Below are 26,930 nucleotides of genomic sequence, written 5' to 3'. Positions count from 1 at the left end.
TTATTCAGTTCATCTATTTATTAAAAAAGTGACGTGGAAATGATGTGATTGTGATGACGTGGTTGACATGTTTGAGGTTTATTTTATTTTATTTTTCATGTCATATTTATTATTATTATTTAACTTCACACTTGGACTCAAGAAGTAGACCTTCAACATCCTTTTTAAAGAAAAATTTACTATAAAATAACCATTGTATATTTATTCAATTATTTTGTAAATTATATAACCAGAGGTTTTTATAATCACAATGCTAATTACCCACGTCACCATTTTATAACCAAAATATTCATTTTCTCTTATAAATTCGTACGTTATAATACCACATTTTCGTCAATAATTATTTTGGAAACCTCTGTATATAACCAAATCAATTCATATTAATTAATAGTAATTATAGTAATATACTAGAATGATTTAATATAATAAACACCAATTCCACATAATTCAAACTTTTACAATTTTTTCAAATCAAAAAAACATTTTGAATAACAAAAAAATCTCAGTAATTACTTACAACTCAATTAAAAGTCGTACAAATCGTCATCTGCTTTTTTTGCTTTTTTATTCACTTTTTTTGTGTGTTTCTTTCGAGTTGATTTTTGTCCTGGAGCGGGCATTGGGTCATATTCGTCACAATCTTTTTTCGCACCTCTCAGTGAAGGGGGGACATACGCACTTTGAGATTCTTCTTTCTTTTTACCTATAATAGTAGTTCCCTCTACTTTATCCATATTAATGGGGGTTGGTTTTAAAAAGAGATGAAGTAGTTTGTCTCCAAAATCAACGCTTTTCTCTTGTACGTTAAAAACGTTACAAATTTTAATGAAGTTTTCAAAATGGCGACGTGGGAAACACCCACAGAACACTACACTTTTCGAGTCACTTGTCCAATTCCATTCCGTCGTACAATGCGCTTCAAATTCACTGACCATTTTCCACGTGGTTGTTTCATACACGTCGACTTCTCCGGGACAATTCCCGAACCCTGCGACCGCCAAAAATTGATCGTTCGGTGAAAACTTCAATTCGTTCCGACTTTGATTCTCAAACTTCTTCACAGATATAAACTTCCCACTTTGAAGCACTTTAAACACTTCGACGGTAGCGGGCATATACCCCGCGACACTCGCCATAAGTGTCCCATCGGAATTAAAGACGGCATCATAAACAGGTCCGGTCGGTTGCGGAAGAGTTGCGTTCTTTGAAGAGTCTGCTATTGAAACGAAGTGTAAAGTACTTTCTCCATAATAACTTTGTCCGCTCGAATCGACGGAAGTCTGTGCTTTACAGATCACTAAATTGCCTTTCGGAGACCATTTCAGCTCAGAGAACTGTGCTTTGAAGAATGAAGTTGAAGTGATCGTCGATCCAATATTTGGATAATTCGACACAAAGAGACGTGCAGGTTGTGACTTCTTAGCGTTCTCCGGGGAGAACCCTGCAAACAGATTTGGGGAGTCCGCGCTTTTGCACCACGCGAAATTCCTCACTACCGTTGCGTTGTACTGTTTCTCAGCTTTTGTGATGCGAGACTCGGAAACATCATAGAAATAGACTGTGGAAGCTAAATGGGCCATTAACGTCTCATTAATATTAAATTGAATGATCGGCCAGATTTGGATGTTCTTTTGCATGACCGAGTATATAGGGTCTTTGGGGTGTTTAGTATCAAAAACGTGTAAAGTTGGCTTTTCCTCTTGTTTCACCTTTTGTGGCCCATTCTCGCCTTGGACGTATTGAAGAGGAATTAATTGCCAGAAGACTAAATATCTTCCTTGTGGACTATAACTGAATTTCTCGATGTTTGGAAGGTCGACTTGGAATATAACTTCTTTGGTCTCTTTACTGTACACCACAGCACCAGACTTAGTTATTACTATAATGTCACCACTAGGAAGATAAGAAGATTGAAGAGCTTCAATGTCTATTTTCAAAGATGAAACCTTTGGAATATCGTCTTGAAAAGAGAGTCCATCTTTAAGTAAAATAGAACAGGGATATGATGGGGTGGTTGGCTTCATACTTCGATGAAAAAGTAAATTAAAGTTTCTGAGTTATTGTATGAATAATTAAATTCCTTCTAAAAAGGGTTTACTTCTTGTTTTGTTAGTTGTTTTGGTCTTCTGGAATTATTTTATTTAAAATTAAAATTAATTTATTACTAAATTTTCTATCGTTTTTCTTTACTTTTTTATTAACTTTGTTTTATTGACTTTTTCGTGTTCTTTATAATTACTATATTTTTAATTTAAATTTATTATAGATATAAGTATGGATCAAAACCAACAAAATAGTAATCATTTACTAATTAAAAACCATATTTTTAGAAGAACAAAAAAAGAGTTTTTACTATAAAACATAACAAGAAACAACAAGTGAGGAGATGTCAGACATCTGTCCAATTGTTTGTTCGACACTTTTTTAATTTTTGTATTAATAATAAAAGTTAACACAAAGGAAAAGAAATGTGCGCGATGTGGGAAACTACTCACCGTCCGCGACTTTTTAAGGGACTCAATGTACTGTAAAGAATGTAAATTAGACATTAGTTTGTCAAACGAAAAGACACCACCTCATGTTAGACGGTCGTCACGAATAAGAAAACATCAATTGGAACAAGGCGTAAAAATCAAAGAAGATGCCTTAAATGGATTACCAGAGGGTTTTACAAAAGAGAAGAAAAGGGAGGACTTGGAGAAGTTTGAGCAGACACTCGAGAGTGTCGAGAAGAGTGAATTTAAGACCACAAATGAATCTTCAAACAGTGAAGACCTTCCTTTAAATATTTATGACTGTGGGTCATCGGAAGAGAGTTTGGAATATTCGGATGAATCGGAGAACACAAATTGTCATATCAACAAAGAAAAGGAAAACTTTGAAGTGTCCACATCTACATCTTCTTCAATTGAAGAAATTATTCAAAAACCTACAAAGCAAATAAAAGACGATAAGAAGCCACAAATAAGTCCTCAAAACAATTTAAAAAGAAACAAAACACACACAAAACGATCAAATTTTTCTGAACAAGAAGACATTCAAACTCCCAATTCGAAGCCTCTTGTCGAACTCACTCGACATTACCAGCAACTTCCTTCACAGTGCGAAATCGTGAAACAAATACCTCCTAAGAAGAAAAAGGACTTTAAACTTAAACAGAACGAAAATAAAGAGATGTTAGTCACTGTTAAAAAGGAGAAACTGGAAGACTCAAAAACACAAAGAAGTGATCTAAAGCCCATTCGAAAGCCAGTTGAGAAAATACAGAAATTGTCTTCTCAACTTATTGAAGAGAAGCCAAAGAGAAAGCGAGGAAGACCACGGAAAGTACCGAAAGAGGAGAATGAGTAATTGATGAGTGGATTAGTAGTTATAAAAGTGATCAGAAAGACTCACAGAATAGCTTAATACTACTAATAACACCAAAGACTTAATGTATTATAAATTGAAGAGAAAAGAACTCAAAAAGATAAATGAAAGAACACCCCTTTGCACCACACATTTTCATTAAACCGTTACTCAAACGGACATTTCTTGTGATCACAACATTTCTAATCACAGTAGTTATTGGTGGTATTGTTTTAGGAGTACCCACTATGAGTGAAGGTGTGAGTACTACCGTCGACGCACTGAAGACAAAGTATCGACTCAGTGTTTCCTTTCCAATCTCTTTTGTGCTTAACTTCCTGACTATAATACTCTGTCTCCCACTTCTTCCAATACAAATGGTGACGGGGTATATCATAGGATTTGGATTTGGGTCACTCTCAAATATCGTTGGGAGTGTACTTGGCATCTTCTGTGCCTTTGTCATCACTCTAGTCTGCTCTAAAATCAGACTTTTGATGCTCCGAGTACACCTCGACTTCTGTAAGTATTCACAGACAGAAGGTTTCATATACGTTGTGTTGACTGTTGCATCCCCTAAAATTGATATTGGAAGTGCAGTGTATTGCTTCACTAAGATCAATTACATCTCTAACTTATTATCCGTTTTGGGGGTTTCGATATTACTAAGTGTGTTCTACGCATACATCGGGTCGTTGTTTGACCCATTCATTCAAGTCTTTGTGGGAGACGACAACACAACGTGGTATGTCCTCTTACAAGTCTTTGTTGTTCTCTTTGTTGGATTTGTCACATTTTTAGGGCTCTTTGTGTTCTTACACTACGTCAACAAACAAATCAGCACAAGAATAGAAAACGTCTCTCTCGATGTGGCAACTAACGAGACTGAAAATTCTACCATACAAGAGTCTGAAATGGACTCCGTCCAGACTAAAAGCGAATAAGCCCTATCTTTCTATAAATATAGCTCTGTGTCTGTTATTTATAGAATATTTTTTAGTATAAAAAACTATTAATTTATTATCAAAATATACAGTCTTTCAAGCAATTTTAATTTATAATTATAGTAGATATATTATAAATGTATAGAAAATGTTATTGAAAGAAAAACCCTTTGAGGAAGAACTGTGTAGGTTAGACATGACAGTCTTGTCAAGACACCTTCTCGAGTCTCTTCCAATCAACAAATACGTTGTGGAAACGTGTAAAAATAAATTAGCTGTTACGAACTATTCACACGCCCAATATGCGTCTATTCCGAAAATATTGGAGGGAGCCGATTGGTTTGTTTCATAGAAATGACACGACAACGAGTCGAAGAATTCAAGTGACAGATAGTTTGCTTAAAGCACAGACGGGAAGTGGAAAAACACTTGCGTACTTGTTGCCAGTTATTACAAAAATCTTGGAGAACCACCCAAACATTAAACGAACGGATGGGATCTTTGCATTGATCATGACACCAACAAGAGAATTGACACAACAAGTCTTCGAAGTCTTAACTGTATTAACAACATCGATGATCGGGTTTGTCCCAACAATTGTGGTTGGTGGAGACTCGAAGAAGAAGGAAAAGGCGCGAATAAGGAAAGGGTGTAACTTGCTTGTAGGCACACCAGGAAGACTCCTCGACCACATTAAATCGACTCAAAATTTAAAACTCGATAAAGTTGAGTTTCTCATCTTAGATGAAGCCGATCGTGTGTTAGATGCAGGGTTTGAAGAAAGTGTCTTACAGATCATTGAACGTTTAAATAAGGAGAGACAAACAATTTTAGTATCTGCCACCCTCTCTGATAATGTACAAAAGCTAGCCAGTATAGCCTTAAATAATCATGTCTTCATTGATGGGGATGCTCGAGAGAATGCAAAAGATCGAAAAAAGGCCAAAATGGATGAGAAATTTGGGAAGAAGGAAGACAAAGAAGAACCAAAGAAAATAAAAGAAAATGTTGAAGAACCCGAACAAGTGGAGAAAATAGAAAAGACTGAGAAACCAATAGAAAAACAATCAGAAAAACAAGTCGAAAAACCAGCGAAACTCGACAAGAAAGCAAAAATGGAAAAAATTAAAAACAAAAATGCGGATATCGCCGAAGAACAAACATTAACTCTTCCATCGTCACTCAAACAATATTATATCACTGTCAAAGACAAAAATCGATTGGTCTATTTAATAGCAACACTCAGAACACTGTTGGGGAAATCTTCACAGTGCAAAGTCATCGTCTTCTTCTCATGTATCCCATCAGTGAATTATCACTACGCACTCTTCTCGGAACTGAAGTTCTTGAACGACACAACTTTGTTCCAAGACACTAACCTTTTCAGACTTCATGGAGACTTAACTTCAGTAGAACGGTCTGATGGATTGAAGAGCTTTGTAAAGTCTGACAAAGGAATTTTATTGACGACGGATGTCATTGCGCGTGGTGTCGATTTGAAAGGCGTTGACTGGATTTTACAGTACGACCCACCAGGAGAGACTTCCGAGTATATTCATCGTTCTGGAAGAACAGCGCGGTTTGGGAGAGAAGGGAATGCACTTCTCTTCTTACTTGAGAGTGAGGTGGAGTATATTGAAATGCTTCGTAAGGCTGGTGTTAAAATCGACGAGATGAAGTCCGAGACTGTTGAAAAGGCTCTTTCGTATAGTGGCGGGAAGAAAGCGATGATTTCAAGAGTCCATGAAATGCAACTGAAGATCGAACAAGCTCTTGTTGAGCACAAAGAATTGAAAGAACTTGCTGTGAAGAGTTATCAAGCGCATCTGAGGTCATACATGACACATCGTTCTGAGCTTCGAAGTGTATTTAATATTAAAAAGCTTCATATAGGTCATATATGTAAAAGTTTTGGTATCAGAGATACGCCAACTAATGTGATGAATGTACTGAGAAAGAATGAAGGTTTCCTTGAGAAAGAAAAGAACAGTCGATTCCAAGTGAAAAAGGAAGGGATGAGGAAGATGTCTGAATTTGATTCTGGGCTCCCGTCGAAGAGAAGACCACAGAAAAAATGATTGAATTTTGAGTCAATTTTTGTACAATTTGATCTTTAAAATAAACTGTTGGATTACTTTTAGTAATAAAAACATTAGTGAAGCATAATTTGATCCAATGTTATAATTAGAACCATTTATATAACACTTAATTCTATTATTTAACACATTAAAAGCATTGAAATAATTATAAATTACTTGATGTGGGGTATTTACTAAATACTATTTAGAGTGTTGAAAACTTGTAATACATAAAATAATGAAAAAATTGGACAGTTATCATGTGATGATTGTATCAAAGTACTTCCGTTATTTTCAAGACTTTGTTTCACTCGAAAGTGTTTGTAAAAAGTTTCAAGGCACTATGTCAAAATTCCATTTTAACCCAATTCCATTGAACACGAGAACTATTAAATACTTCCCATCTATTGAAACACTTAATTTATGGCACCAAAATGAAGAGTCTTTTGGCAACTCAGTTGTGCCTTCTACATGTGATACATCATATAGAATTGAACAAAAGAAAGAGTTTTTCCGTGTTGTGTTTTGGTACAATGTTTCATATTCTATCACTCAAAAATTCAAAACCTCAAACTACGTTTTTAAGTGTGTTATATTAGACATATTCAATAAAAAAAGTTTAACTGAACAACTTTCAAAACTTGAACCTCTTCCCAAAATAACTGCTTTAAATGGAGTGCCTAATGAAGAGAAACCAATCTCAATTCCAAAACAAATAACATATTTGGGTGATTCAATTTTTATCTACAACACTATGGCTTCGATTAATTTGCCACCATATTTGCGTGAGCTTGGGTCAAAAGCATTTTACAAGTGCGAGAACCTTTTGTCTATAACACTACCAGATACGTTGACCATTCTCAGAAAATTTTGTTTTTGTGATTGTAAAGTTCTGAGTGAAGTTGTGTTACCGAAATACTTAAAAATGTTAGACAACGATTGTTTCTATATGTGCTTTAAATTAAAACAAATTACTCTGCCAGACACAATAAGGTTTATTGGAAATTATTGCTTCATTGGGTGCACTTCTATGACATCAGTGAACATCCCAAAGGGTATCAAAGTGCTTCCAAATTTCTGTTTTCGTGGGTGTAGCAGTCTTCATGATATTAAAATTCCGACCAATGTCGTTGCAATAAAAGAAAATTGCTTTTCCTTATGTGGGTTGTATACAATTGAAATTCCAGAGTCTGTTCAACAGGTTGGAGATAATGCCTTTTCTGGGTGTTCTCACCTATCTGAAGTATTCTTCAAAAGTAGTATAAAAACAATTACACGACATTCATCAATTTCAACAGACAAATTAGTGCAACTCACCTCGATTCAAGGAGTCTCATCGATTGGAAAAGAGTGCTTTGCCAAATGTTCAGAACTTTCTGTCGTTAACTTACCCAACACAAATGTCACACTGGGAAAGAACTGCTTTTCTTGTTGCCCAAAGTTAAGTTCAATCACTTATCAACAAGATACTGAAGTCAATGCCACTTCGACCATTTGACTCTGATCGAGTAATAAAACAATATTGAATCAACTTTTTTTCAGTTTTGAAGTATCTTGAAATTAATACCAACGAACTAAAAATTGAATTAAAACCGCCTTTGAACCCAAACCCACTTGAAACGCCGTCAAAGATACGACATGACGGGGCCGGGCTTTTCTTTCTCTGAGACAATTTCTTCATCGAAGACAAAGACGTTCTGGTTATCCTTAACGTCTCTCACTTCGTCGTTAAATGTGGGTGTTATCGTGGGCGAAGGGGATAACAAATCTTCAAATGAGTTCTCTGCAGATGTCAATGAGCAAGGCGACATGTCACATTTTCTTCTGACAAGGTTTCTGGCCTTTGGTGATGGGCTAGGTGGTGGCAGTAAAGTCAATGAAATTTTAACTGGTTGTGGGCGAATGATTTTGTTTTCTTGGACCGACCCATAGACTGCTTTGCTCTTCATTGACATTGAAATGCTTTGGATCTCCTCGTCTAAGCTCTTGATATATTCAGATAACCGATTTCCAATCGAAATGGCATTTTTCATCTCAGTCTCATCGTACCGTGAAGACAACTTGACGCACTTCTCCAGTTGTTTTTGGAACTTTCTCGTGGTCAGTTTATTATCGTGTTAACAAAATAAACAGCACACTTAGCCACATTATTAAAAGAAAGATATAATTAATCGTATATAGTTCTTTATAGTAATAATAATAAGTTAATAGTATTAAGAATAATATTTATAGTTTATTATAAAAGTGGTCTTAAGTGTGCTAAATAATACTTGAAAGAATACACTTCCTCAGTAGTAGTCAAATTTAAGTGTTTTAAAGTCCATTAAAACGATAAATAAGAGTAAGATGATGAAAGTAAACATGTCAAGTATAGTAAAAACAAACACTCTGATTTTATCTGCTCTGTTGTGAATTGCTTGTAAATCACCGGCACCGTTTTCAAGAGCCTTAGTAATGTTTCTTAAATTGTGTTCGACGTGAGGAATCAATTTAGTGATCTCTGGTGGTAAGAAAGTCGTTGGTTGGTTCAGTGAGTTAATCACATGAAGTGAACAGTACTTTTTATACAAGACGGCGTACTCATTCATTTCATTGGGGTAAAAGGACCCCCATACTGCTATTAACTCTCTGACTTTCAACTCAAGTTCTTCGGCTTGGTCATACCTCTTTTTCATCTTTCCAATCTGTTGAAGAAGTTTCACAAAGGATAACTCACAGGCTTGTGTTCTGAAGACTTGCGAGTATTGGACGACATAATTTGTGAGGACCAATGTGTTCATCATCTCCTGAGAAGTGATTTTCTTGTTCATAAACTTCTCCATCCGCTCCTCAACTTGTGAGCGAAAGGCGACATCAGCAGACTCAATCTTCTCAACTACATTTGCTATCATCTGCATGTCTTTCTCACTCGGCGAACTGTAGATGTCCGAAACAATATTAAACACTAACTCACTCAACTTGATCGACATTGATTTCCTGACGCAACAGATTTTACAGTTGAGCTCAAATAAAGCCCGGAATTTCGAGTAAAAAATTCGGTGGATATTGTTTATAGTTTCATTATTACTTTCGTTATCTATCAAAATGGTTTATTTCTATCTTTGGCATGCTAACCCTCTATTGTTTTCTTGGGAATTTTGCCTCCCCGAAAAGAGGAAAATTCACTTCCGGGTTTATTTGGCGATGAACATTGGATATTTGTAACTGGTTGTAAATTAAGGAATTTTCCCGTTTTTTAACATCAAAATCATTTGTTATAAAAAAGTTTCTTATCTTTTTTTACTTGCGCATTTTCTGTTTTTTTTCACCAACAAACTGATATTATCGTTTTTAATTATTTCGGTAACGGCATATTATGGCATTTTATCGTTTCAAGCTAAAAAAAGCTATTCAAAGAATTATATTAATAAATTATTATTAAAAATATGCCGAATGTGAATGACTTTTTTTAACAGTTTTAAACAAAGTTGACACAACTATAATTTGTGTAAACATAAAGGGATACTATTAGCCCGTTTATTAGAAAGTAACTCCCTTAAAAACAATCAAAAACAATTGATAAAAAAGGTTTTTGGGTTCTTGTTTTGTCAAACAAAATTTGACAAAAATTAATTTTAATTTGCTATTAAAAAATTGTATTGTTCGGGAAATTATGGCGATAATTATTGTATTTATTCGGCACAGAAATGAAAATTAAAGTCCCTCTTTCTTCTTGATTTTCATTTCATTCTGACTAAAAAGTCCTAAGGTCTTAAACATCAATGTTAGAAAACTTTTCTTCAAACCTCAACGTTTTTTCCCTTCTTGAAACCCTTTATTTCCAATATAAAAAAATGTTATAATATATAATAAATTAAACTACCAAATTAAAACTATCCATGTATTATTAATAAATAGTATATTTTTAGTTAATTCAATTAAAAAAAACAACTAAAATTTATTATAAATAACTATAAATAATATGATTATATTTATGGTAAAAACAACCATTAAAGTAACTAAAAAAGTGAATAACACAAGATGGTGGAAAATGTTCTCTATTCATAAGTCCTCGTCAAAAGCAAAGACGTCGGGCGACTGGGCATTGTTGTTCATTGTTGATGTACACGTTGGAACCGCAAACGGTGACGACCTTGTCTGGAAGTCGACTTCGTCTCTTACAAGTGGTGTTTGTTTCTCTTTCAGCCCAACTTCTGGGATAACATAGCTGTGCGATACTAACATCCCACCCACGTGCTTTTTCATTTGCACTTTCGTCGCCATTGAGTTCTTCTGTGTGGGCATTGTAAAGTCAATTTGTGCCTTTGGCTTCATTAACTTGTTTACAATTGCTCGGGGTTCTTGTTTATCATCTCTTAAACCTTTTTGCTTCCTGACAACACCAGCCGGTTTGCTTGTAGTTAGTATTAATGCATTATTACGTCTCGATGTATCTTGAATCACAAACTCTATCATCGTCTTCAATTGTTTTAAAGCCTCCGCCAGCCGTTTTCCGATAGCTACACACTCCGCAAAACTGTCTGGGTCATACCTTCCTTTGTCTCCGAGACACTTCGAACACGATTGTTCATATTTTCTATATTGTTAATATTCAGTTATGAAGATAAATTGATATATTGATATATCAATATATAAATGGATATAATCATAAGACAAACTTCGATATCTTGAATGCATACATATAGATATTGTCAAGATCACCATACCCCGTCTCTAGAGCTCTCGAAATATTTCTTAAGTTATGCTCCACGTGAGGAATTAACTGAATGATTTGTGATGGTAAAAATGTCGTTGGTTGTGTGTGTGGATTGATGATTTTTCGCGCACAGTATTTTTGATATAACACGTTGTACTCCGACAACTCACACGGATAAAACGTCCCCCACACTGCAATTAACTCTCTCACCTTGTCCTCAACGTCGTTTGTCTCATTGTGGAGTTTCTTCATCTTCCCGACTTGTTGGAGAAGCCCAACGAATGATAACTCACAGACTTGTGTTCGAAAAGTCGGCGAGTTCTGTACAACAAAGTTAGTAAGTGTCAAACAGTTAATGATCTCGTTGTCAGGAACAATTTTCTTTGTGTAGTTTCTCATTTTCTGTTCGATCTGAAGACGTAACACTATATCGGCACCAGCCACCCGCTCAACTGCATTCACTATCGTCTGCATCTCAACTTCCGAAGGGTCGTTGCGGCTATCCGTTATTAAATGAGAGACTAATTCACTGAGCTTGACTGACATAATATGCGCACCAATTAAAATTTTCAGTTCACGGCTCTGACTTTGTCTTGGGTTACTATATTTATTAATCAAAGTATTATTATTGTACCATTAAATCATTCTGATATGACTAGAGGTTTTTCCACAAGATTTTCCTGTGAAATGAGTTGCACTTTATTGGGTGTTTTCCCGACTATTAGATAGTCATCGTGGAATGTAAAGAAGTATTTTTAAAACGATTGAAAAGTAATGACTCAAAAATGATCCCCCATTTCATCAAATGGACAATATATGATTTGAATTGCCTTTATTGTGTTGAAAATTATAACATTTTTACCATAAAATCAAATATGCTGATTGGTCTGTTGATGTCAGCATTTTTTGGTTAATATTATTGAGTTTTTTTTAATCGTATTATTGCAAAAAAGTGGGTAATTTGTGAGAAGAAAAGAGATTGAAAAAGCTTTTTTTTAAAGTTCTCGAATGTATTTTTGCATTTAAGTATTTAGGTATACTAAAAACTTAAGTAAAGTATTTATAATCTGGTCTTTTTTACTAAAAAAAAGCTAAGATATTTTTTCAAAAATAATAATAAATATTAATAGTAAATTATTTATTATTGTCACAAACCTTTTTCTTTTAACTTTGTTTTTGGTGATTTTCCACAATTTTTCAGGCAGTTTTGATATTACAATTCGTTTTTTTATTTATTATAGGTGACTTTCAGTCGGAACTTTGGGGGTTCGGCATTTTATAAGAGTTAATGTTTACACGCGTCTTTTTAAACTTCAAGACAAAGGCCTCTGATATACAATTAATAATTTTTTTATTATGAAATATCATTAATATTACAATTTATTTATTAAACTATATTATTAATTAATATAATAATGTTTAATAATCACTTAATATATTATTTTACTACAAAAGCAATTTTTTTATGATAAATTGAATAAAAAAGAAAAAAAGGTTTTTAAATAAAACTAACAAATTTTTTAAATAAATGAAATCTAAAGTGAAATAATAAATAATTGGTAATTAAACTATAAATAGTTAAAAATTAATAATTAACAAAAAATAATTGAAACAAGATCTTCTGTGATTTGGTAAAAAATAACAAATAATTGGAATTATAATAAAAAATAATTTAATAATAAATATATTTTGTATGATTTTATTTTTTGTTAATAATAACTATAATTACCAATTTTGAAAATTTGTTATTGATGTTTTTTTCGAATTATTATTTTACAATTTAAAAAAAATCAACATTATTAATATTAAAATAAAATTGTAAATTGAATAATTTTAATAACTTTTCATAACTCATTTGAAATAAGTTAGTAAATTGTAATTTTTAGATATTTTAAACAATTATGACTTTTAAATTAAAAAAAAATACAGTAACTAATTTATTATTATTAATTTACTAGATCAAAATAACAATTTTATTATTATTATATGATATAGTTTATTTTAATAATTACTTATACTGAAGAAAACAAAACTATTCGAAAAAGTTGATAAACCAAAAGACTTAAAAAATATAGTAAAACAATAATTATTTAATAAAATCAATATCAACACTTTCTTTTCCTCAACACTTCGACTAAAAAGTAATGATATAACCTCGAAAAGGAAGACAAAGTCCTTCTTTGAATGAAACACAATTTGTTTCGCATAAAAGTGTGTTTTGTGCCTATAATGTCAGTGAACTAATAAGAAATAAAATATTGTTGATGAAAGAAGTCATTCTTCTTATTCTATTTCTTTCATATTCTCTTGGAGACTGTTCTTGCCGTCTTCCAATTATCGGTGGGTGTTTAAGTTGTTATCGTGGGTGTTCTGCAGTTAATTATAAATGTGCCCGTTTGTTCTTTCTTTACTTTTTACACAACAAAGAAAAGACTATTAGAAATAATTATAAGCTTGTGATTTTGGGTGTACCAATTGTTATCATGGCGTATCAAAATGTGATGGGTGTATAACTGGATATTATCTTAAGAACGGAGGAAGTAGTTCTCCATGTGAAAGTTTGTAAATAAAAATTATCTTTTATATTTCAACAAAGACAACACTGAGTTGTTTTTTAATTTGTATGAACAACGACACAAACAAAGATTGAATTGTTCTATTTATTAATGAATGATTTAATAGCTTCATATAATAATACTATTATAATATAATATAATATAATATAATATAATATAATATAATATAATATAATATAATATAATATAATATAATATAATATAATATAATACTATTTAATTATAATGAAAAAAGCAATAACTCACAAACTAGAATGTCAAAATACATTTGGGGAAGGTTGCACATTGTGTAATTATAACGATGGATGTCAACAATGTCAAGATGGGTATCAAATAGTAAATCGTAACACACAAAAGTGTTCCGATTTTTCGGAAGGGTGTTTACTGTGTTCAGACAACAAATGCAGTTCTTGTGCAACAAAGTACTTTTTGTCTTCTTCGTCATTAAAATGTGAAAAGTGCTCTGTTCATATACCAAACTGTGAAACGTGTATTGAGGACCAATGCATTACATGTATTGGGAATACAAGGACTCTACTTGACAACACTTGTGTACATTGTAACGAACGATGGGAAGGCTGTGTCAATTGTGACAACTTCAAATGCACAAAGTGTGAAGATACAAAATACTACTTTTTAAATGGGATGTGTGAGCGTTTGTTATTTTATCGATTTAATTCAAAAGAAGACGAAGTGACTCATTTAAAGGGTGTGCTAAAGGGTGTTTAAAATGTTCCAGTAAAGCAGTTTGCACAACATGTTCCAGTCACTATTATTTAGACGCCTCAAAGTGTCTTGACTGTTCAACACGGAAATGCAAAGAATGTACAAAGGAGAGGTGTTCAAGTTGTTTAGAAAATTCATTTTTATCATCAGACCACAAATGTGTTTCATGTCAAGAGAAGATTGGGAACTGTCTTCGTTGTGCTGATGAAAATGCTGTTACAAAGTGTTTATTATGTGCCAAAGGGTATTATGCAAATGGCTCTTCGTGTGTTAAGTGTGATGACACGTGTGGTAGTGAGGGGTGTTATCAAGGCAAATGCATCAGTTGTAAAGACCATTTGATATTCGACAATTCTGGAAATTGTGTGACAACACCTTCGACTTGTAAATCTTCACAAAGTGGATATTGCACGTCTTGTATTTCAGGATATTATTTGTATGGTGCGGAGTGTATAACAAATGAACAAAGCATTCCATGTAAGGACATTCAGATCAAAGAAGACGTCTGCGTCAGTGCAAAGGACATTAACTGCCTCAAAGCAGTTTCAAATAAATGTGAGACATGTAACACGACTGTATATAAAGATGGGGGAATATGTAAGACATGTCCAATGTACATTTCAAACTGTCAAAGTTGCACAACTTCATCTTCTGGTGATCCAATATGTGGTGCGTGTCGTATGGGATACTTCCCAGAGAAAATGTGTCGAAAATGCAGTACCATAGATGGGTGTCAAAATTGTATCAACGTGTTACTTGCTGGTGAAAGTGCTCGTATATGCACTGAATGCAAAGATGGGTATTTCCTTGATTCTGATTATTGCATCAAAATTCCAAATTGTGTTTCAAGTAAGGAAAAGAATTGTTTGAAGTGTGAAATTGATTACTTTGTATTAAATGGCATCTGTATCAACAAAGATAAGCAAATTGGGTGTTTGACAACTGATGGAATTCATTGCACTTCATGCTCTTCGGGATTTTATTTGTCTGAAGCAACAAAAATATGTACCTTATGTCTTGTTACCAATTGTACAACGTGTAGTACAACCGGAGTCTGCATAGAGTGTTACACCAACAACACGTTGTCATCAGGGGGTTGTAGGAATTGTGATATAGAAGGGTGTTATTTGTGTAACAACAAAGATGTGACTTGTCTCCAATGCGATAAAACACATTTCATAGATGTTACAAATAAATCAATTTGTAAAATATGTTCCACAAAAACCGACCATTGCTTAGAATGTGAAGAAAAATGTACTTTGTGTTCAGAAGGGTACTTTTTGGATACAGAAACACATGATTGTCGACCATGTTCTTCTATAGAAGGGTGTTTACAATGTCGAGGAGATTTAGAGGAGTGTTTTACATGTAATTCAATGTATTTTTTGGATAATGGAAAGTGCTTTAGGTGCAACAGTGCCATTCCACGATGTAACACATGCAACGACGAGAGTAAATGCATTGAATGTGAAAACGGATATTACTTGGATAACAATAAATGTTTCAGTTGTGATACAATTGAAGGGTGTGGGGAGTGTAGCAACTCTGAGAAAGAGTGTTGGAAGTGTCAAAATTACTACTACAGTGTGGTCAATACATCTGGTTTGTTTTGTGTTGAATGTCACAAAAAAAATCCAAATTGTGCGTATTGTAGAACTGATGGACATTGTGCTGAGTGTGATAGTGAGTATACATTCAATAAACAATATGAATGTGTTGATTGTAAAAAGCATTTTAAGCATTGTGAGATATGCGATCACTCGGTTTACAGATGCTCTATTTGTAAAAATGGATATGGTTTCAATTCGGGTGATGTGTGCAGACCTTGTATTGAAATAACTCAGGGAAGGTGTACAATTTGTGAAAGCCAATTTAAATGTACAACTTGTTCTGAAAACCACTATTTAAAAGAAGGTAAGTGTATTCCTTGTTCTCAGAATCATTGTGAAAAATGTGATGCAAGTGGGTATTGTTTTATGTGTGAAAAAGATAACTACTTAGAAAACGGAAAATGCCATCCTAATGATATTGACAATTGCAATAAAGTGTCTACGGTGAAGAAAGAATGTTTAGAATGTGAAGTCGGGTATTATCCTAAAGATGGGAGCTGCTCCATATGTTCAACTTTTGGTAATAAATGTGAAGAGTGTAACACACAACAATGCACCAAATGTAAAAGTGGCAATTACCTCAACTCAAATGGAGACTGTTTTGAATGTAAGATGTTGGGGAACTGCACGGAATGTGAACAAACATCTTCAAAATGCACAAAGTGTAGTGAAGGGACTTTGAAAGATGGAATTTGTAACGGATGTCATTTGGCTGATTGTATTTATTGTAACATGACCAAAGAAAGTGGTTCAAGTCAAGCAGACACATGTTTGCTTTGTGGGTTAGGTTATCATCTTAATGGAAAAGATCAATGTGAAAAGAATTCTGTAAAGGGGTGTCTTGTATATGAAGTGAACAAAAATAAATGTACCAAATGTCAAGAAGGATATTACAATGAGAGTGATAATTGCCAAAAGTGTTCTTCATCTCTTGAACATTGTTCCACTTGTTCTGATAAAACGAAATGTCTCAGTTGTACGAGTGGATACTCATTAATCAACAACCAATGTCAAAAATGTTCACAACCAAATTGTAAAACGTGTTCAACAACATCCAATACATGTGACGAATGTACAGACTCGACTTATTATCTTACAAAAGAAGGGAAATGTGCCAAGTGTGATACAAATGGAAACGGCACTGACTGTCTCGAATGTTTAACATCAAGTGATGTCTTCAAATGTATCAAGTGCAATCTTGGGTCATATGTCAAAGATGGTGTATGTGTTAATCTGAACAAAAATGAATATAAATCTTCTGAAACAAGTGCAAGACTATGCAGTCGTCAAATAGCAAATTGTCACAGCTGTAATTACACATCAACGACTTCACACTTTGATGTCACAAAATTACAGTGCAAATCATGTGTAACAGGTACCGGATATCGTCATGGTTCGTCTACAAAAACGTGTGAATTCTGCCCGAATGAAGTTGATGATGATTCAAATTGCATTGCATGTGGCACGGGTTGTTCGTCGTGTTTTCTGTCCCCAGAAAACACTCCTTTATGTGTGAAATGTTCCAAAGGTTTTGCTCTTCGAAACAACACCTGTGTTGCACTCCAAAATATGGACTTTTGTTTAGACCAGAAACCCGATGTTGGTTGTGAGTCATGCACAAATTACCTCACAAAAGGAACAAATTGTTCTTCTTTGCAACGAACCAACAAATGTTCATTTTATAATGAAAAAAATGAATGCCAACCTTATCATCAAGTCCCTGAAATATTACCTCCAAAGCCAATTACAAGGTCTGCAAAAGCTGAAAAAAACAATTGTAAAACAAACGAATTTAAAAAGGGGAAATGTTATGCTTGTGCCAAAGGATTTTCACTTGACACATCAAATCCACCGACATGTTCAAATTGTAATTGTGTTGAGTGTAACATACTTAATCAGTGTAAAGTGTGTTTAAACGAAACAAATGATTATAATGGTACATGCGAAGATGACTCACAATGCGACAAGAAAGTCAACAACACGTGCTTGAAGTGCAAACAAAAACATTACTTAACAAAAGGAAAATGCTCAGGATGTTCTGATAATTGTTTACTGTGTTCAACCAACCAGGTTTGCACTTTATGTGCCACGGAATACGTTTTAGTCAACAACAAGTGTCTTTCACAGTCCGATGCCAAATGTCTTACTAAAAATACAAAGACGAATCGGTGCGAATTGTGTGATGATGGATTTTATATGGGAAACACCAACGAGTGTGTAGCAACAACCACAAAAGATTGTCAACATGAAATTAGTGGGAAGTGCAAATTATGTCAACCTTCATTGTTGCTTGGAATGTCTGATGGGGCCTTTGTTTGTACCAAGGATGCCAAAATAGAACATTGTGATGTGATGTATCGGTCTGGGTGTATTTCTTGTGAAAATGGGTTTTACATAAACTCACAAAAATGTGAAAAGTGTGATGGCAATTGTGCGAAGTGTGTGAACGCTTCTAAGCAGTGTATTTCCTGTTACTATGGGTCTTTCCTCAATTCGAAAAATAACACGTGCACTCCAATTGGTAAATTAAAAGATGTGTGCAGAACATTTTTCCCGACTGGTGGGTGTGCCGTGTGTCAAACGGGGTATTTGTGGCAAGAGAAGTCGTGTTATATATGTGATGTTAAGTGTAGTTCATGTTCTCGAACCACTTCGACTTGTTTGTCATGTAATTACGAAAAGGGGTATTATCAAAAAGACTCTCCGAGTGGTATAGAGTGCATTCATAACTCAACTTTAAAGAATTGTGAGGCTGGTGACAGATTGGGGTGCACGAAATGTGTTGATGGATATTATTTAGACTCCTTCAGAGACTGCATTCAATGCACTTCACCGTGTGCGTCGTGTACTTCACAAAATAATTGCATTTCATGTGTACCTGATCACGTCTTAGTATCGATACATCAGTGTGTGTTATACACAACAATTCCACGTTGCCTTACAGTGGAAAATAACAAGTGTACTTCGTGTGAAGGATACAATTATAGAGTGTCAAATAAAGGAACGGAGTGCCTTCAATACACCAATTTAGGGTTAGCGCTTGGTCTACCGATATCATTAGTTTTCATATTGATTATTATGATCATGTTTGGGCTCTTTGTCATTATTTTCTTCATCAGGAAGCATCAATACAAGAAGATGAAGGAGCGTACGGTGTGTGAATTTGATATCAGTCATTCAAATGTGAATTTTGTGTTGTTAAATAGTGAGTGTGGCTTGATTGCCAACAAGCGCGAATTAAACTTCTTAGTTGATCGTGTTGAGTCTGTTATACCCGTTGAAATTGAGTCTCGTGATTTGCTCTGTGTAGGAAACAAGTCTTCCAAGTCGTTAAAGATACAATTATCGACGAAGAACGCAACAGACAAATATGAAATTCGAACAAATCCGCAACTCATAACTCTGAAGAAAGGGAAGGCCGTTGAATTTGAAGTGTTTATTCGCCCATTGTGTACATGTTCTTTACACGAGAGAATAGCGTTGGTTGTATTGGACCTTCAAAAAGGGAAGCAGTTCGACGTGTTGATCAGTTTGAAGGTGAAAACAACAATAACGACTCGTCTTGACTATGACGAGTTAAAAGAGAAGAACAAAATTGGGGAAGGTTCATTTGGAATCGTCTATAAAGGGACATTCAGAGACAAAGAAGTTGCAATTAAGAAGATGAAAGTTGGATGTGCCACAACAAAAGAATTGGAAGAGTTCTTTAAGGAAGTCTCGATGTTAGACAAATTCCGAAGTGACTATTTAGTTCACTTCTATGGAGCTGTGATGATACCAAATAAAATATGTATGGTCAACGAATATTGTCAACACGGGAGTATTAAAGACTTGATGAAGAGATATCCCACAAAGATTCTGAGTTACTCGATGACTCTGAAATTCTTGTTGGATGGCGCAAAAGGGATTTTGTATTTACACGAAAATGGCATCTTACACAGAGACATCAAACCAGACAATTTCTTGGTCACTTCAATTCATGAAGACGTCCTCGTTAATGCAAAGCTGACTGATTTCGGGTCGTCAAGAAATATCAATGCTATTTACACGAACATGACTTTCACTAAAGGCGTGGGAACACCAAATTACATGTCGCCCGAAGTCCTTGATAAGAGACACTATAAATTCCCTGCCGATATTTATTCATACGCAGTTTCGATGTTTGAAATAGTCAAATGGGGGCCAGCATTCCCTAAAGGGAAATTCAAACACGCGTGGGATATCGCAAATTTCGTGACGAGTGGACAACGCCCGGAAATCGTCAAAGGAATGAGAGTCGATATATATGAAGTCATTTGTGACTGTTGGAAACAGTATTCAAGTAAGAGGCTGACCACCGAAAAACTCGTCTTTGAACTGAACAAGATGTACCAACAAGAGAAACTGAAGTAATTCATTTATTGAACTGAGAGTTCTAATTTACACATCAAATTTAACAATTAACGAGCTTTTTTTATGAATAATAAACAACTCGTTAATTTAAATCCATAAGACACTATTAATAACACCATTATTGAATAAAAATAGTCGTTAATTAATTTCAAGCAATATAAAAATAGCTCGTTAAATAAAAACACAGACGCCTGAGAATAGAATCGACTAAATAAAAGAACTATAAAAATACACAATGAGTTTCACATTTGCGACGAAGTTAGCTTTTAGTGTGATGGATGTGACCGATTCGAAAAAATTAAGTCTTGAAGAAGTCACATCGAAAATCCTCCCCTTGGTTGGAAATAGTGATATGGCCACTACCGACTGTATGGAATTTTTTTTCCAATTATGCGACTTGGACAATGACGGGTTTTTGAGTTATGAGGAATTCAACCATTTCATGTTTTGTTATGACAAATGCTGCGATAAAGGATTTGTTAAGATCAAGGCGGATTTGATTGTTGTGTTGTTCATTGAGATCTTTAGAGCGATCGACAGTGACATGAATGGGACCGTATGTTGCTCAGAAGTGACGCATTCGATATCTAAGCTGGAGTACTCGAACACAACGATGTTTGGTTATAAAGACATGTTTGTTGATATAAAGAACTATTGCACGACAAAAGGGCCGAACACCGAACTCACTGAATTTGAATTTCTATGCATCTCGATTAAGCCTGAAATTCTCTTCATGCATCTGGAAGCTAAGTACAAGACTCTTTTTAAGAAAATTGACAAAGAAAAACGGGGCTTTATTGATGCGAAAGAGATGCAAGGACATATCGTCGAGTTGTTATTTCCACGAGGGTGTGAAACTAAAAATGCGATCGACTTTTTGGTGTCCATTTTGGTGTCTTCAACAAAGTCCCAAAAAGTGCGAGTGAATCAATTTGGGTTCATCGTAGAACTCCTGAAAGACGTGTCGTCGGGAAGTACTTTTCTGACTAATCCAATGCTCTACGAGGCTATGTTTAGACTTATCGATAACAATTCTAATGGCGAACTCGATGGAGATGAGTTACTTCTGTTGATGAATACCGTCAAACTCCCTTCACAGAAAAAATCCATTGTAATGGACGCCTTTAAAACAAAACATACAATCACTTACACACAGTTCATCGACTTCTTCTAAGTGCAAATAGTCGAATTATTATATCAAAAAGAAGCATTGCTATTTACTATATAAAAATGGTTTCGAAACTATTAAATTACTATTCATTGTTCTTTTTTCTTGTGAAACCAAAAATTGTAAATTGTTCATTTAAACTGAAACTACTTTTGAAAAAAACTCTAAATGTACTTTTTATGTTGAACGTTTTTAATGTATAAAACAATGATAATTTCCCTTGTTTTATTATAAAACAAGATGTATTATCAATTATAGTACATTTCAATTAATCAAAATTATTACCAATATAAAAAGATTAAACTAAACCGAATTAATAATTATAATTAACCAATTAAAAACTATAAAATTACTAATAAAAAACGAATTAATATATAATAATAAAAAAGCTATAAAATATAAAAAGTAGTAAAAAGAAAACCTTGTTGCTGTGAAACTCGAATGTCCATCGGTTCCTTATGGTTTGTAGTTACATCACTGTATAAAAACGACTAATGGATAGCCAAAGCAGGTCAAAGATATTAAAGCACTCTTGAAGCTCTTCAAGAACTCAAGCATCCGTGCCGTCAGAATCAAGACCAACGGTGACAACATCAAATTCAAGGTCAGAGGTTCACAGTACCTTTACACATATGTCTGCACTGACAAGGCTAAGGCTGAGGAGATCAAAAAGGCTATCCCAAAGGAGGTCCACTGCGTCGAAATCACAAACAAACAGCCAAAGAAAGAGTAAGTAGGTGAGTTGTGTTGTCTGTTTGTCTGTCCGTCCTTTCTTCTTTTTTTTATATTAGTATAGTTTTTTATTATATTTTTACTATACACTGTTTAGGTTTACATTTTATTTTTTTGTTATTGTAAATGTTATTTGCTTTTTTTTTGATAATTTTTTGACAAAAGAATTATTAACAAATTATAAATGAACTAAAAAATTTAACAAACACAAGAAGTTTTTTTATAATCAAAAATTAGCTATTTTATCATTCCAAATACTACAAAAACGAAATGTTATTAATAAATACTAAAAAATGTTTTAAATTTATTATTAGGGAAAAGATTCAAAAAGTATTGAGGAACAAGTAAGTTATTATTTGAACTTCAAACAAAAATCCACAAAAACACATTGAAAACTTTTTCTCGGTCCGTTTTACTAAAAAACACAACTATAATTATAATTAATAAACTAATAAGAAAAACGTCCTCTTTTTTAGTTTTTGGGAATTAAAAGGTTAGAGAAAAAAGACCTGGATAAATTTTGTTAAAATTGATTATTGTTCTGAACAATTTGATATCCCAAAAATTGAGTGACTTTCTGTAGTTTTAATTATTTTGTAACGAAACGATTTAACTTTCTTATAAAAAAAAGGAAAACACATTTTTGAGAGAAAAGTGTAACACTCGTAACTAATTATAATACCAATTTTTTCGGTATTTTTATTGAAAGGCTAAGAACACTTTGAAATTGAGTAATTCATTGGGTATTTTCCCAAATAATTATGAAGTAAGCCCCTCTCAAAACTAAGAGACATGTTCCTCACTTCTCCACTAAAAAAATGCGTCGAAAATGGGAAAACAATGAAACAAGAATAACTGAATAACCACTTTCATATCAACATGGGATGGCTCTCAACACTCTTCTTTCATGTCTTTCCATGTTTGAAACCCAAAGATGTCCGGAAGACCCCACTACCTCCAATTTACTTATATGACGAGAAAAAGAACAAAAAGTTTCCGGGCAACAAAGTCTCGACGACGAAGTACTCGATCTTTTCTTTCATCTTTGTCTTCTTATATAATCAATTCAAACATGTCACAAACATCTATTTCTTACTCGTCGCCATCATCTCTTTGATCCCACAAATCTCCGCTACTAATCCTGTTACAAATGTTTTCCCTTTGATCTTTGTCCTCTGCATTTCTGCTATTAAAGAGATCATAGAAGACATCCGACGGTGGCTTGCTGACAGAGGATTTAATAATCAGAAGTACACAGCGATTAACTTAAACGATGGCAGCACTCTTGAAACAACGTCCGCTAAAGTAAGAACCGGCACTTTGGTCGAACTCCATACCAATGATAGAATACCGGCAGACTGTATTCCACTCTCTTCAACAAATGAAGACGGCGTTGTCTTTGTACAAACAGCAGCACTCGACGGAGAGACAAATTTAAAGGAAGTCTTTGTACCAAAAGAGATTGTGGGAAAAGACCCAATTCAATTGAGAGGAACACTTTATTGTAATCCTCCAAGCGAATACTTTAATGAATATAACGCGACGTTCCACTTGGATCTGGACGGACAAAACAAAGATGTTCCCGTTGGAAGTAACAACTTGTTGATTGGCGGGTCTGTCGTGAAAGATACAGAGAAGGCGATTGCCCTTGTTGTGCACTGTGGTATTCACACCAAACTCGCATTAAATCAGCCCAAATTACGGACGAAATTTGCACACACTGATTCGCGAATGAATCAATTTGTCTTTGGGATCTTTGTCTTTAAAATAATAATAGTCGCGATTGCTGCCGGGTTGAGTGGATGGTATGTCAATTACGTTGGAAGGGACTCGTGGTATTTGGACCTGAAAACAGTGAACATCGGGACGTACGTTGTGAAGACCTTTTTCAGGTATTTTGGGTTGATGTCATACTTAATTCCCATCTCGTGTGCCGTATCTCTTGAAGTTGCCAAATTCATTCAAACGATGTTCATGGAGAGCGACACTGATTTCCATGTGTATACTCTTGACGATGAAGGGAAGATCGTTGTGAATACCATGCAAGCGAAAACATCAATTTTGAATGATGAGTTGTCACTTGTCGAGTATGTCTTGTCTGATAAAACAGGGACTTTAACGTTTGTTTGTGGCATTGAATAAGAAAAAACCTAATGAAAAAGGTATTAACACACAGAGAAAATATGATGCGCTTCAAAAAGGCATCGGTTGATGGCGAATTGATCGACGGGAAAGATCTGATGACTAAATACAAAGCCCATTACACCGTCGAGAACCCAAAAATGTTTGAAGACTTGATTCAAAACATATTAAATGGCCACGTGGAGACGGACACCAAAATCGCGATGAGAGAAAATGTCGATGTGAAGCATGCAACACAAATCGAAGATTATTTGTTGGCACTTGCGTTGTGTAATGAGGCAAGACCAAAAATAGAAGGTGACAAGATGATGTATCAGTCACAATCCCCAGACGAAATTGCTTTGTGTGATCATGCCTTGGAGTGCGGGGTAGTCTTTTTCAAGAGAACACAAACAACAATGACCGTCTCGTTATTTGGAAAAATACTCGAGTACAAAATCCTCGACGTGTTCTCATTCAACTCGGACCGGAAGAGACAAAGTGTTGTCTTGGAAACGCCTTCCGGAGAAATCGTGTTGTACACTAAAGGAGCGGATTCGATAATTGCTGCTCGGATGGATAAAGAAGACAATTTCGTTCCAACAACAGACCACCTCAATTCATGCAGTGAAGTTGGTTTGCGTACGTTGTTAGTCACCAAAAAGGTGTTAGAAAAGGAGAAGTACGACGAGTGGAAAGCGCGGTATGTGACTGCTGAAAACACGTTAGAGAACCGTGAAGAGAAGGTTTCTGTCTTACAAGACGAGTTAGAGACCAATCTTAAGCTCGTTGGGATGACAGCGATAGAGGACAAATTACAAGACGGCGTTCCAGAAACGATTGAGTTCTTGATACGTGGTGGTATTAAAGTCTGGATGATTACTGGAGATAAAGTTTGTTGTTTTTACAACTATACGGATCTATCAAGTTCTTTTCATCACTTTAAATGTACTTAGAGAGATACTTACAAGTAGGTTGAAACAGTTTGTTACTCAAATAAAAGAATAAATCGTATAATATATTATATAGTATATATAGTATATATAGTATACTACGAAATACTATAATTATAATAGTAATATTATTATTACAATAACAGGGAATAATAGGTAGGCTATTAATATCGGACTTTCATGCAATTTGGTCACGCAAGACACTGAACTCTTCAAAATACGGAATGCGGGCGATGAGGTTGAGAACAAAGAGGAATTTATATTAAATCGGTTAGAAGAAGTATATAAAGAGATTAATGAGAAGAAAGAAGCGTGGAAGATTGAGAACACGACTAAAAAGATTGGGTGTGTCTTTGAAGCTGGTGCGTTGCACATAATGATGGAGCATGCGCTTCCGTTATTTTCGAAAGTTGCCATTTCCAGTGATGTCGTGATATGCAGTCGTGTGACACCCAAACAAAAGGCGATGATTGCGCAAACTGTGAAGAGAGCTACCAAAAAAGTTGTGTTAACCATTGGTGATGGTGCCAATGACGTTGCCATGATCAATGAAGGAGATATTGGTGTTGGGTTGTTTGGCAAAGAAGGGACACAAGCTGCCCGAGCGAGTGATTATGCTCTTCGTAAATTCCGACATGTCGCGAAGTTGATTATGTTTCATGGTCGGCAGAGTCTCTTACGGAATGTGACGCTCATTAAAATGTGTTTCTACAAGAACTCGTCGTTCTTTTTAATTCTTTTCTGGTACTCGTTCTTCTCGGGGTATTCCGGGATGTCAATGTACGACGATTACACAATGACTTTCTTCAACATCTTTATCACTTCACTTCCCCCCATTTTCGTCGCGTGTACTGACAGGGATCTTCCTTATCAAGTGATCAAAGACAACCCAGAAGTACACAGAAGAATATTATTAGGAAGTCGAATGTCCATTTGGAGTTTCTTAGATTGGTTACAACAAGGGATATGGCAGAGTTTAGTCATCGTCTTTGAATATCACTTCATTATAGGGCAAACAGACATTTTTGCAAAGAATGGGATCCCTGGGGGATGGGCTGTCGTTTCAATGTACATCACCTTCTCAGGCTTTTTCATGGTCTTTTTCACCTTAATGACACAAGTCAAAACGTGGAACTGGTGGACCGTGTTCTCCTTTGTCATTTCATTCCTCCTTTTTATCCTCTTCGTGCTCCTCATCGCTTACTTCCCAGGTCTTTCAAATCGAGACCTCTCACGTTTCGTGTTCTCCGCTGTCCTCGCTCAACCTTATTTCTATTTCCTCACGTTCTTCTCGTCTGTCGTCGGAGTCGCTCCAAACATCATCAGACTGATGTGCATGCGGTACTTCGCTCCAAACTACTACATGATTCTCCAGGAAATTTACAACAAAAAGCGGTTCGAAGGCTATGGCAAAGACCGAAAAATCGTTATTGAAGGAACGGAAGAGGCCCACGAGTACTACAGCGAACTCTCCAAGTCAAGGCCTCTCTTCAACAAATTACCACAGGTCCCAAAAGAACTCGCAGTCATCGACGAACAACACGACAATTAATTTACCTTTGTTTGCTGTTGTCTTCCTTTTTCAC

General features: G+C 34.9%; 10 protein-coding genes across 10 annotated transcripts; 7 read left to right on the top strand and 3 right to left on the bottom strand.

The window, feature by feature from the left end:
* Positions 1 to 524: 524 nt before the first annotated feature.
* EIN_061260 (eukaryotic translation initiation factor 2A, putative) lies at positions 525 to 2,024 on the bottom strand (the record flags this gene model as incomplete). The annotated part of the gene is made up of 1 exon (XM_004260284.1): positions 525 to 2,024. The coding sequence occupies one exon, from the start codon at positions 2,022 to 2,024 to the stop codon at positions 525 to 527; it is 1,500 nt and encodes a 499-aa protein (XP_004260332.1).
* Positions 2,025 to 2,386: 362 nt separating this feature from the next.
* EIN_061250 (hypothetical protein) lies at positions 2,387 to 3,351 on the top strand (the record flags this gene model as incomplete). The annotated part of the gene is made up of 2 exons (XM_004260283.1): positions 2,387 to 2,407; positions 2,461 to 3,351. 2 exons carry the CDS (start codon positions 2,387 to 2,389, stop codon positions 3,349 to 3,351), a joined length of 912 nt encoding a protein of 303 aa, XP_004260331.1.
* Positions 3,352 to 3,473: 122 nt separating this feature from the next.
* EIN_061240 (hypothetical protein) lies at positions 3,474 to 4,292 on the top strand (the record flags this gene model as incomplete). Its single annotated transcript, XM_004260282.1, has 1 exon — positions 3,474 to 4,292. One exon carries the CDS (start codon positions 3,474 to 3,476, stop codon positions 4,290 to 4,292), a length of 819 nt encoding a protein of 272 aa, XP_004260330.1.
* Positions 4,293 to 4,488: 196 nt separating this feature from the next.
* On the top strand, positions 4,489 to 6,370 carry EIN_061230 (DEAD box ATP-dependent RNA helicase, putative; the record flags this gene model as incomplete). The annotated part of the gene is made up of 2 exons (XM_004260281.1): positions 4,489 to 4,631; positions 4,687 to 6,370. The coding sequence occupies 2 exons, from the start codon at positions 4,489 to 4,491 to the stop codon at positions 6,368 to 6,370; spliced, it is 1,827 nt and encodes a 608-aa protein (XP_004260329.1).
* Positions 6,371 to 6,608: 238 nt separating this feature from the next.
* Positions 6,609 to 7,868, top strand: EIN_061220 (hypothetical protein; the record flags this gene model as incomplete). The annotated part of the gene is made up of 1 exon (XM_004260280.1): positions 6,609 to 7,868. The coding sequence occupies one exon, from the start codon at positions 6,609 to 6,611 to the stop codon at positions 7,866 to 7,868; it is 1,260 nt and encodes a 419-aa protein (XP_004260328.1).
* A 127-nt stretch (positions 7,869 to 7,995) lies between these two features.
* On the bottom strand, positions 7,996 to 9,339 carry EIN_061210 (hypothetical protein; the record flags this gene model as incomplete). Its single annotated transcript, XM_004260279.1, has 2 exons — positions 7,996 to 8,464; positions 8,756 to 9,339. 2 exons carry the CDS (start codon positions 9,337 to 9,339, stop codon positions 7,996 to 7,998), a joined length of 1,053 nt encoding a protein of 350 aa, XP_004260327.1.
* A 1,072-nt stretch (positions 9,340 to 10,411) lies between these two features.
* EIN_061200 (hypothetical protein) lies at positions 10,412 to 11,612 on the bottom strand (the record flags this gene model as incomplete). Its single annotated transcript, XM_004260278.1, has 3 exons — positions 10,412 to 10,763; positions 10,818 to 10,946; positions 11,029 to 11,612. 3 exons carry the CDS (start codon positions 11,610 to 11,612, stop codon positions 10,412 to 10,414), a joined length of 1,065 nt encoding a protein of 354 aa, XP_004260326.1.
* Positions 11,613 to 13,867: 2,255 nt separating this feature from the next.
* EIN_061190 (protein serine/threonine kinase, putative) lies at positions 13,868 to 20,370 on the top strand (the record flags this gene model as incomplete). Its single annotated transcript, XM_004260277.1, has 2 exons — positions 13,868 to 14,363; positions 14,423 to 20,370. The coding sequence occupies 2 exons, from the start codon at positions 13,868 to 13,870 to the stop codon at positions 20,368 to 20,370; spliced, it is 6,444 nt and encodes a 2,147-aa protein (XP_004260325.1).
* Positions 20,371 to 20,605: 235 nt separating this feature from the next.
* On the top strand, positions 20,606 to 21,544 carry EIN_061180 (hypothetical protein; the record flags this gene model as incomplete). Its single annotated transcript, XM_004260276.1, has 1 exon — positions 20,606 to 21,544. One exon carries the CDS (start codon positions 20,606 to 20,608, stop codon positions 21,542 to 21,544), a length of 939 nt encoding a protein of 312 aa, XP_004260324.1.
* Positions 21,545 to 23,149: 1,605 nt separating this feature from the next.
* On the top strand, positions 23,150 to 26,896 carry EIN_061170 (phospholipid-transporting ATPase, putative; the record flags this gene model as incomplete). The annotated part of the gene is made up of 4 exons (XM_004260275.1): positions 23,150 to 24,390; positions 24,447 to 25,284; positions 25,366 to 25,374; positions 25,505 to 26,896. 4 exons carry the CDS (start codon positions 23,150 to 23,152, stop codon positions 26,894 to 26,896), a joined length of 3,480 nt encoding a protein of 1,159 aa, XP_004260323.1.
* Between the last annotated feature and the right edge of the window lie 34 nt (positions 26,897 to 26,930).

The sequence above is a fragment of the Entamoeba invadens genome (genome assembly GCF_000330505.1).
Source record: "Entamoeba invadens IP1 unplaced genomic scaffold scaff_1105074726711, whole genome shotgun sequence".
NCBI classification, from domain to species: Eukaryota; Evosea; order Mastigamoebida; family Endamoebidae; genus Entamoeba; species Entamoeba invadens.
Note: the sequence above shows the minus strand (reverse complement) of the source record. Positions and strands in the feature narration are given on the sequence as shown.